General features: G+C 34.2%; 1 protein-coding gene across 2 annotated transcripts; it reads right to left on the reverse strand.

The window, feature by feature from the left end:
• Nucleotides 1-5,057: 5,057 nt before the first annotated feature.
• LOC108331418 (metal-nicotianamine transporter YSL3) lies at nt 5,058-9,164 on the reverse strand. 2 transcript variants are annotated; one of them, XM_017566084.2, is made up of 8 exons: nt 8,592-9,164; nt 7,821-8,208; nt 7,562-7,734; nt 7,275-7,372; nt 7,039-7,173; nt 6,757-6,946; nt 6,534-6,648; nt 5,058-6,215 (listed from the first exon to the last, which is right to left on the reverse strand). In XM_017566084.2, exons 2-8 carry the CDS (start codon nt 8,200-8,202, stop codon nt 5,278-5,280), a joined length of 2,031 nt encoding a protein of 676 aa, XP_017421573.1. In that variant the 5' UTR covers nt 8,203-8,208; nt 8,592-9,164; the 3' UTR covers nt 5,058-5,277. The 2 variants fall into 2 exon arrangements, with proteins under 2 accessions (XP_017421573.1, XP_017421572.1); XM_017566083.2 differs by having other exon boundaries at nt 7,821-8,215.
• Between the last annotated feature and the right edge of the window lie 2,359 nt (nt 9,165-11,523).

Here is an 11,523-nt window from a genome sequence, read left to right on the forward strand (position 1 = left end):
CTGCATAGCTAATGTTAAAAATGAGCGGTGGCATTTTGTAAATAAATGCAATTATTAAACGTCGTTTAGAATTGTAATTCAATGTAAAAGGATATAAAACATCGAATGCCCTTTAAATTCGACGTCAGAAGGTTAGTGAATTCAATAAAAAATTAAGCGTGAGATTGAAAATTCATTCACTTTATCTTAGCGCGCGATACTCTCTTCTCTTCTGAAACTTTTCTCGAACGAAGTTTGACGAGCATCACATGTAATCTTTCTTTCATTTGATACAAATGCATGTTATGGTATGATTTTTATTTGTTTTAAACGATTATTTTCGTGCTCTTGTCCTTCATAGGCACATTCTTCTTTCTCTCTCACTGGTGACGAAACTTTATTCCGATGAACCCACCTTTTGAAGGTTAGTTTTCGTTTTCGTTTTGAAGAACTTATGTGTTGAACTTGTTTGTTGTTCTTTTTATTGAACTTGTTTGTTGTTGTTGTTTGGTTAAACTTGTTTGTTGTTGTTTGATTGAACTTAATTGTTGTTGGTTATTATTGTTTGCTGTTGATACTACACTACACGTTCATAGTTCATGTTTTATAAAATACCAAAAACTGAAATTTGTTATTTTTCTGCTTTTCAGGTTTCGTAGAGTTGTAAAAAATGATCATAATTAATTAAAAAAAATTTATTAATGTCGAATATTGACAAAATTCGACATTAACATTAATGTCGTATATTGAGAAAATTCAACGTTAACTTAACGTCGAATTTTTTAAATTCGACGTCAATTTAACGTCTCCTGATAAGACGTCATTCACGATTTCGCCGTTAAAAGCCTAAAATATTCGACGTTGTATGCGATTTTTATACTAAAGAAATCCAACTAGCCCAACAAGAAGATTCTGCCAAAATCAATTTTGGCAATCAGTTAGTGAACTATTTGCTCGCCCAACGAGTCTACATAATGTAAAAACTCACTGCAATATGACAATGCCCAACACTACCATATTTTACAACATAGGATTCCAACATTTCCAATTTGAATGTGATAATGGGAAATTTTGAACTCCTTCATCTCGTAAATTCAATTGACCCCATATCAACATATCAATTCAATCATACAATTTCAATTCATTCTTAAATCAACTGGCTTACATGAAATTTTATTACAAGAATCATAAAGTAATAAAATCAACTTCCCTCACCTCATGGTATCCTTATGTTCCTCAACAACTTTTGTAGCTTTTCACTCACTAAAATAAACCTATTTACACCTATAAGAGTATCAAATTAATCATCTAAAGGCATGCACTAGTAAAAAAACTATTTTTAAACTCATATCATAGGCTTCAGTTTTGTGAAAACCGAAGCATATAAAACGCAGTAGCATTTTCGTAGTTATGGCAAACTTATATGCTTCGGTTGTTTGCAAACAGAGGAAATAGGACCGTTCGGCTTCGGTTGTGCTACGAACCGAGGCAGTATGCCCTGCCAGACAGGTGACCTTTTCTGGAACCGAACGGCCTAAGCACATTTTGTCCACTAATATGCCTCGGTTGTCTAGGGACAGAGGGAATAGGACCATTCGAATTCAGTTATGATAGGAACCGAGGCAATATTCCCTGCCAGACAGGTGACCTTTTATGAAACCAAACGGTCCAAGCACATTTTGTCCACTAACATGCCTCGGTTTTTTGGGACAGAGGCAATAAGACCGTTCGGCTTCGGTTCTGCTATGAACCGAAGCAGTATGTCCTCCCTATATGCCTCGGTTTAGGTGCGAAGCAAGGCCTTATAGTCCCGTTCGGATTCGGTTTTTTACTTAACCGAGGTAATAACCCCTATGTAAGTTCAAATTCAGAACCCTAAACGAAAACGCGTTTTCTCGCGCAGTGTTCTTCTTCTTCCCTTTCGTGCCTCCAAGTCGTGCATCCAACCCTATTGGAGGCTTCATTTCTCTTCTTTGTTCTGATTCGTTCTCCTTCAAGTTGTGCATCCAACCTAGCCTAGGGTTCTTCATCGCGCGGACAACCTAGGGTTCTTGTCTCACCGTTCTGATTCGCGGCAAAGGAGGAAGCTTCCTTCCCTCCCCTTTTTTCTGATTTCGACTGAGTTGTTTTCTATTTGATTGATTCTCTGCAAGAGTGGTGGTGGGAGCGCGTCGTCCTTGTTCTTGTAGTGATTTGGAGTTTGCATTTCGTCTTGGGGGTTGATTTTCTGGGTTGGTATTGCAGAGAGGGGAAAGAACAGCGACGACGTGGCTAGGGTGTGGCACGGGCGCGATAAGGGCACTACAATGGCAGAGAAAGAACGGCGACAACGTGGCTAGGGCTTGGCAAGGGTTGTAACCATTCGGTTCACTATACGAACCGTTCGGTTCACTATACGAACCGTTCGGTTCAGTACGTATCGAGGACTAAAATAAAATAAATAAATAAAATACGCTATTGCCTCGATTACCTAAGAACCGAAGCAAAAAACCTACCACTTTTTTCTTCATTTATATGTGTCTCGGTTGCAAAATCGTTGCCTATAGACAAAAATAATCGTTGTTGTTTCTCCTTACTACACTAATGATGATTGGATTCATCAACACACATAGAGTTCATAGGAGAAAAAGAATTCCCATCCAACTCTAAGCAATTCAAGAAAACAAATTAACAAATTATATTTTATATAACATGAGGAAAGAAACTTACTCAATTTTGAATTTTGATTGTAGGATTTTTTGCGCAGATTCCAACTGCAGTCTTTAATAAAAGGAAGATGAGATTTGAATGAAAAATTAAAGAGAGAAGATAGAACAAAATTTGTTTTTTAAAAAAAAGATTTTTATAGAAAGAGAAAATTATGTGTTGGGTTATTTGACAAAAGGCTTACATACGTTTTTGTCTATTAAAAAATCTCACAAATAGTATTTTTTTTTCTATAAATAAAAATTTAATTTATATAATAAAACACTTAATTATATTCTTTTATATCATCAAATATTTATTAGCTAGTTTGTAAACTAAATTTATAAATTAAAAGTTGATAAACTAACCATTAACTTATTAACTGATGCGATAATCAAACTAAAAACAAATTATTTTAGACAATTTTCGTACAACATGCTACTTTTGTAATCACACAATACAAGACAGTTTCTTCATGTACCTTCATAAGTTTCTTCCTTCACTCTATATAAAAAAAATCTCTTTGCATTATGAAATTCAGAAATAAAAATTACTTTTTGAATTGTGTAATTTCAAATTGCATAATTTAAAAATCATTTTTAGTTTTTCGATTATATAATTCGAAACTTATTTTAAGAAAAAAAAAATCACTTTTTGATTATACTGAAAGTTATTTTAACTTTCTGAAAATCTTTTAATTTTCAAATTGCACAATACGAAAAGCATTGTCTAACTTTCAAATTATATAGTAAAAAAAATAATGAAAAAGTTCTTTTTAGATCGAAGTACAGGAAGAAAGTAATGGAGGTGCAGATAGAAATTTTCATCACACAATCTAACCCCACTAATTACACATGCTACATTTCACCATCCATTTTTATATTTTATATAATAATTTTTTTTAATTAATTGCTCCATGAACATTTTAACTTGTGTTCTTTAAAATTACACTATTACGTATTTCTTATTCACATAATTACATATATAAATATATATATATATATATATATATATATATATATATATATGTATATATATATATATATATATATATACATACATATATATATATATATATATTCATAAAAAATAACTGAATTTTACGTGTTTCCTGTATTTCTTTTAAGCCTCTTCACATTTGAAAACTAATTTTTTTTTATTTTATTCCTTATATTAATACAACAATACTTAACTGCCTCTTTATTGAACACAAAGTAAATTGATACTTTCAAGTGAAAATATTAGTATTGTGATATAATGTTGGTATGTGAAACTTCAAAATACCTGTTAAGGTATGTAAATAGATGTTATTTATCTATTTTTAAATTAATACTGAGATTAAAAATAATTATTGAAATTTTGGAGGGATGAAAATTAGAAAAAAAAATGTTTATAAGAAAGTAAAACAAAAAATCATATATTTTATAAGTACAAAAACCAACTATTTCGGATTTATATGGATAAAAACGAATAAAAAAAAGTGTATGGACTTCTTTTATGCTTTGCGACATAAGTGAAAAATTATAATTAAATGTAGTGTTTGTTTTAAACTCTAATTATTTGACCATGTATTTAAGTTACACGTGTGTGTGTGTGTAATGCATGAGTTTGAGTTAGTTTTGGATGGAGTATAATTGTTAGATTTGCAGGTGAGAGGTGAAAATGTATATTCTGGGTAGAGCATATAGAAAAATTAGTAGGCCCTTTCTTTGTTCGGCTGAAATAGAAAACAAAACTAACAAAGGGGTGTCTCAAAAATTTTAGGAGGTGCAATTAGTAACAATATTTATCCTTTTTTCAATAAAAACATCACTTTTATCTTATTTTTTATTCATTTTCTATTTTAAGTATTTGCACAGAAAGAAAATTAAAAGAAAAGGAGCATAATTTCCTATACGAAATGTTTAAATACAGAAAACAAATTAGAAATATTATGACAATTCTATGATCAAAAGTATAAACAATATACCTTTTGTTACAATTAACAGGCCCCTAACTTTTCTTTTCCCTCAGTATTCTGCTCCCTAACTTTTTTATACATCTATCTTTTATTTTCATGTTCTTCTACCCTCTTCCTTCTCTCCCCATTCTCTTTCAGATTTAAGGTTTAAGCTAAAAAGTTTAAAAAAGAAAAAACTTTCAAACAGCTTTTACTTTATTTAAAAAAATTATTTTTTTTAAATTAAACAAATTTAACATATACGAAACATGACTCAACCTGTACGAAGCAAAGCTTAAATTTTGGGACTAAGACCAATCTCTCCGTTTGATTTGTTTAACTCAGCATCTTTTAGACGTTATTTCAAAAGCCGATAGCTTAAAAGATTCAAAATTTGACATATCTTAGTAGAGTTATATGCTTAAAATTTGAAGATGTTCACTCTTACACATTTGTGCAGAGAGATTGAAGGTGTGCTCAAATTGACTACTCCCCGTAACAAAGTGTGTCAATATTTACATGGATGAAGATTCTAAGAGCTGAATTTTATGAATGTAATTGATAACAATCAAGCCTCCTACGACATTATGGCCATAATCATCGTAGCAACTACTAAGCTTGATTGCATGTGTTTCATCCTATCTATATATATATTTGAATGCTATTGTGAAGTTCTAACTGGAACTGGATGAGAGGAAGCTCATGCAGATTGGTGGACGAACTTTTAACAAAGCTAGAATGGATGAAGGGAGAATCCACAATCCATCTCCACAAATCAAACCAGAAGCAGCAGCAGGAACCATCAAACTTGCTTCACTTTTGTTTAGTTTGTGCCACATAAACACAACCAAACTACCCATGCACATGTCAATGGCAAAGTAACCACCAACTAGGAAAGGAACGGCCATTGCCATTGGAAGTGGAATCCAATTCCCAACCTTTTTGGGGCCAAGATCTCTGACCAAGTTGGCTACTATGGCAAATGCAAAAAATCCATAGCAGAGTTGCAGGCAGTGCCGAGGAAGGGCAGAAAAGCCTTCCACACCAAGAATTGCCATGTTTCTATAAATGATTGCATATGGTGCCTTGTAATCCCCATTTGGGTTTCCCACATCAAAAGCCTTGTAGAAAAGGAAGAATGTGAGTGGAGCAACAACACAGCCAATTGCTGTCCCAATTGCTTGGCTTAGAAGCATTGAACGAGGGGAAGTGAAAGTGAGATGGCCAGTCTTGAAATCATGCATCAAATCAGATGAAATGGAGACAATGGATTTTATCAGGCCACACCCCACAAGTCCAGCAACTACACCGTCACTTTTTCCTGCCAAGGCTGCAAGCACAAAGAGAGCCACTTTCCCATAGTTATATGCCATGTTCATGTCTGTTAAGCCCGCACCATAAGCATTGCAGAAGCCCAGAGAGGGTGCGAAAAGATAGGCAAACACCACGTAATACCACTTCAACTGGGGGAACATCAAAGGAATCACAATAATAGAAACGATGGAGAACAATATGTACCCAGCACATGCTAACCATATGGGAATGCTCTCTCTTGCAAACACCTCATTCCTTCTAAGATCATCAATAGGGAGCGGTTTCTGGTTATCTGAAACTGCAGAGCCAAAAATATTAGATTTTCAAAAGGCAGATACAAGACTCACCGATATCATGAGTCACTCCTTATGGAAAATTCCTAGTTGGCTAAATGTTAAATGCAGCTTTACACCAAATGTAAAAGCCTACATCACATGCATAGACACAACAGAAAAAGTGTAAATATTTGTTCATATGCCTTTGATTATGTTACTCTTTCTTTTGCTGGTGGTCCGCTGAGACGACAAAAGCAATTGTTTTTACTTGAGAAAAAGCTGTGATTAGTAAGACTTGAGAATATATTGAGGATTGACTTACAGCCTTGGAAATTACTTACATGTATTAAGGTTCTTCCTCTTCACGGAAGCGTGGATATTCGTGGCAGTGAAATAGAGGACTTTGACAAAATTGTAAAGCCCATCACCAAGAATCAATGCAATGGAAATAAAAACCTGAAGCAACAAAATGAAAAAAAGTCAAAATAAAAATCAAGGCTTCAAAAATTTAATGAACTAAAATAAGCAGTGTAGCTTTGATACAAATTCTAGCAAAATTTAGACCTTATAGCCATTAAGACTCTTCATGCTACTTTCTGGTATACTTGCGGGAAACCATTCTCCTTTTAGTCCCCGGATTAACGGCCACATAATGCCCCATGAAATCACAGCACCCAGAAGCAAGGATAAATTTACAAGATGGGAACAGATCATTCCTGCTCCGACATAAGTCATGCTGAAATCAAAATAGAATCTGCCAAGTTGAAGCGCTTTAATCAGAAACCACGAGCAATTATTTCAGTGTTCAGAGACTATTCCTACTTAAATAAAGACAAAGGAGCATACGAATTTTTCCATGCTTTCAATCCAAAAGTGGGAAACTGAACAAATCCACAACTATCTCCACCCATATAAAACCATTGAAAGAAAGCCCAGAAGAAACTGGCTGAGAAGAATTTCAAGAAACCATGAACCTGCTTTCTGCAAAAGTTGAATTGGTTGAGCTCTAATAAACATTCACCTGGTCTAACTTGAAAATACCAAAAACTTTAGTAGTAGGGCAAAACAAAACATGTTCATACTTGGCCATCGCATCTCCTTTAGGAGTATGGAACCCGTTGATAAGAACAGCAGTAGCAGTTCCACTTGGATAAGTTAATTTGTAGTCTATTATCATAATCTGTTAAATTACACAAACTTCATCAGCATCTCCACTCAACTCAAGCAGAACCAAAATCCTTAAAAGTGAGACCGTCACTTCTAAATGACAGTACAAGACAAATAAACATACAAAAGAACAACATCTGGACAACTGCTTGCATTAAATGACTATGTGAAACATCATATAACTCATGACTAAATGAAATACCTTTCTAATGGGAACCAACGCCAACAACCCAACAAAGCTGGTTACAAAGAGAAAGCCTGTCATCCATCCAATTCCAGGCTCCTTAGTACTCGCAGGATTGTTCCCCTCTGTATCAAACCCTGCTAGCTCATATGTCTTCCTATTCAAACCCAAGAGGTAGGACCCAAAACCACCTACAGTTATACAAGTTCAGTTCAATACACACACTATCATTTACACAAACACAAGTTAAAAGTTCAATTGAAAAAGAGCCACCCACCTCCAACCGCGATGCTATAGCAAGCGACTGCACAAGTCTGGATTACGGTATTCTCCTGTCTAGTGAATGGTGTTGAAACAATATTGGCCTTTGCAAGAATCTTAGTCCAAGCTCTAATGAACACAAAACCAAGGAGAGCAGCCGAGACATTGAGATTGGGGACTAACCCAGTTGTGAGGTTCAACTTCATCACAATCACACTATAAATTGTTCCAATCAGAAAGCTAGCTACCAGTCCCCGAATTGTAATCTGTCTTGGCCATGGTGCTATTCTACTCACGTCATCAGGCACAACCGTAGCCTCTTCAATATCTTCTCTTCCGAGATTCTCAATCTCCTTGAGTTCTTCGTTGCTTGTTGCATTAGTACCCATTGGATTCATCAAATCCTAAACCCTGATTGAATGATCAGTCACCACAGAAATGAAAACGGGACAACGGGCACTCAATCAGAGGGGGGGGGGGAGAGAGAGAGAGGATAAAAGCAATATTCAATGATTGCTTAACAAACCAGGTTTGGGGACAACATATAAAGAAACAAGATTTATTACAGGTTCGCGATTCCGACAAAACAATAGAGTAATATCAGAAAAATAATTTTAAAACAGTTTACAACAACAAAAATATAGAAAGAAAAGTGGAAAAGTTTTGAATAAGAAAATAACAGAAGAAAATGAATCAGAATCGGACTCGAGGGTTCAAATATTTGATGCCACGTAAGGAAAAAAGCAGTGATGAGTGAAAGATGAAACAGGGTCAAATAAGTTGTTACCTCACTACTCAGTTGCGTATAGAAATTCCAATGATGGAGAATTGAATCTCTGGGTGGTGGTGACAGGGACCAGTGCTTGAATTGAATTGTGAAACGGCGAGAATAACTAAGCGCGTGGAAAGAAAGCCACAGAAACGACGACGCAGAAGGGAGGTAGAAAAGAGTGGAGGGAGGTAAAGATTGAGAGGGGAAACGCGGAATTTATAATTGTCATTGGAACCAAAAGCTAGCTAACCTTAGAGGACACTTTGGGTCTGTGTCGCTGCATGTAGTAGTACAACGTAGTGGGTGTTGTACTGCAAATGATGTTTTTGTGAAGGAATAATGATTTTGTACTAAACTTGTGAAAAGTCTTTAAAGAGATTTTTCTACTTTCCAAATAAGCTTGTAAGCTCCACACACACAAATAAAAACAGTTGTCGTTGACTTGGATGCAGAGTGGGAGCTGTTGAAAGTGGGTGGCTGGTCTTAGTTTCATCAGTTTCTGGCATGAAAGTAATCAAAAGCGTATGTGTTGTTGGGCTTCGTGTGAATGATGGCGTGTGGCACAAACATGGTCGGAGCGTGGAATAATTTACGAATGTGGCAGTAGGCTGTGGAGTGAGGGAGACACACTCCTTCCTTGAAAGGTCAACCAAACGCCAATTAATTACCCTCTCAAATCAAAAAAATAACATCTACTTTTAAAAAAAAAAGTTACACAAAAACAATATTAATTTAAAAGTCAAATCTAACGTTTAATTATATTGTTTTTTCAGCATTATTGTAATATGCAATTACTTGTTAGAAATTAAAAACTGAAAGTTCAATTAGTGTGATCAATTAAATCTCATATAAGAGATACAACGTGTAGTTAAACTTAGTTAAATAAAAATTAAAATAAGTTGGAACGAAATTAGAAAAATAATTCTTCACATTCTGGTGACAGAATATCAGGAGAACATACTTCTCGCTTTTTAACATGAGAATAAAAATATATAAAGACCACAATTCTATTTTTTTTTTAAATAAAAGATACCTTATAATTTTTTTTATAAAAAATATCGTAAATAAAAAAAAACAAAAAAAGATTCCATGGAAAGGATGGGTGGTGTGGTGGTAAGAGTACATGCGTTCAAGAGATAAGAAAATGAGAGTTGGGCCCACATGCTGCCAAGGGAGATCTTGTAGGCTTTGTTGACAATAGATGATTTGTGAAAGATGATTCGGGGAAGAGTGGTTGAATGGATTTGAAGATAAAATTTTTGTTGTTTATTTGAGTGGATTTGAAGGTAATTGAAAGTGGATTTAGAAATAAAGTTTTTTAGAATTAGTGTAGGATTTGATTGATGTGATATATTTAAAAAATTTGTTTAATTGATAGAAATTAAATATTATCAAAATGCTCCTAGTTATTAAAGTAATATAAAAAGATATTTGTTAATGTTATACTTAATTGTAAAAATGTTTATAAAGAATCAAAAATTTAAAATAATTATTAAAATAAATTTTTAAAAAGTAAAAAAATAATATATGTATGTACTGTAATTATTAAAATAAAAAGTAAAAAAATTATATATGTACTATAATTATATATTAAAATAATTATTAAAATAATTTTTTAAAAAGTAAAAAGAAAACCACAAATGGTCTTCTCTTCCTGTCTCTCGCCCTCGCCCTCTCTCTCTCTCAACCGCCGCAACCCTCCCATTCTAACTCCAAACCCAAACCTTACTCTCCACTCTCTCCCCCACCCACCAACCCTCTCATGGCCCGAAGCTGAAGCCCTTGCAGAACCCAACCCGAATGATGCTCTCTCCCTTAACTTGCACCACTTAGATGCACTCCCCTCCGATAAAATCTCAGACCAGCTCTTCCACAGTTAAGTACAAAATGGCAGAGTTGAAATCATTCCACCATCAGAAGCCACCACCCACCCTGCTCTGAAGCGTGTTGGAACCAAATAATGCAACACCTGGAACTGAATACACCCGCTGAACCAACGCCTGGAACCGAATACAAGCAAGCGGAATCGAATACAAAACCCAGCTTTCTTCTCACTCTGCAACGTATCCGAATATGCACACCCCATAACCGAATACACCTTCCACATCTCAACTTCTAGAACCGAATACGCAACCCTTCGCACTTTGCTTCTCCATCTTCAACGCCTCTTCCTGCTTCACGCAAATAGCTTCTGCATTAATATTTATTAACCATTCTTGGAATCGATTATCCAGTTACGGAATCAAATTGGTTGCATGTTCTCAGCTGGTATTACATGTGTTAAGGGTAAAAAAGTCATTTGCCTTCAATTCATCGTAAATCTTCTCAGTACAGCAAGCAAGTGATACAAAAAGGAAGTATCCCGCAAATCTCCTCAATTTCGTCGTCACAAATCCACAAAAGTGAACAACACTGTGGTTTAGATTCATCGCTCGCAAACTCACATGAACAGTAAAATCTGTTCATGCGAACACGGCGTTAATGAATCTTTTCTTGATGCCAAAAATTTGAGAAATGTTAAATCATTTTTAAATTAAGTACTTTTATTTTATATTCATTCTTAAATTTATCCTTATTATAATTTCCATCACGTTCTTTTAATTTTGTATAAATATAATGTAAATTTAAAACTTTTCAAACTTTATTTCAAAATTTAAAGAGTTGTGACTTTGTTGTAATGGAAAGTAAATCTTTTCCTTGAAATTAATATATAACATTATTTTAATTTCTTGAAAAAGGTAAGTAAAAATATACATATAAACACATTATTGATTTTTTTTCACCCAGTACGTATTCATTGTTATAAATTATAATAATTACTTTAAAATATATGAAATGTTCTTTTAAGAAAACGTCCATAGTAGTCCTATTCATGAAGATTAAAATTGTTTGTCTTCTTCAGACAAAGAGATGGTTTTGCTAAAAACAGCAAAATATATTATTAATT

Source organism: Vigna angularis, chromosome 4 (assembly GCF_016808095.1).
Source record: "Vigna angularis cultivar LongXiaoDou No.4 chromosome 4, ASM1680809v1, whole genome shotgun sequence".
Lineage (NCBI taxonomy): Eukaryota > Viridiplantae > Streptophyta > Magnoliopsida > Fabales > Fabaceae > Vigna > Vigna angularis.

What these genes read in the sequence shown, in the direction of transcription:
- LOC108331418 (XM_017566084.2), bottom strand. Translation starts at nt 8,202, where the DNA reads ATGAATCCAATGGGTACTAATGCAACAAGCAACGAAGAACTCAAGGAG. An exon ending in TTGAAAGCATGGAAAAATTC is followed by an intron (nt 6,947 to 7,038) that starts GTATGCTCCTTT and finishes TCAACTTGGCAG; the next exon opens with ATTCTATTTTGATTTCAGCA. An exon ending in GAGGAAGAACCTTAATACAT is followed by an intron (nt 6,216 to 6,533) that starts GTAAGTAATTTC and finishes TTGGCTCTGCAG; the next exon opens with TTTCAGATAACCAGAAACCG.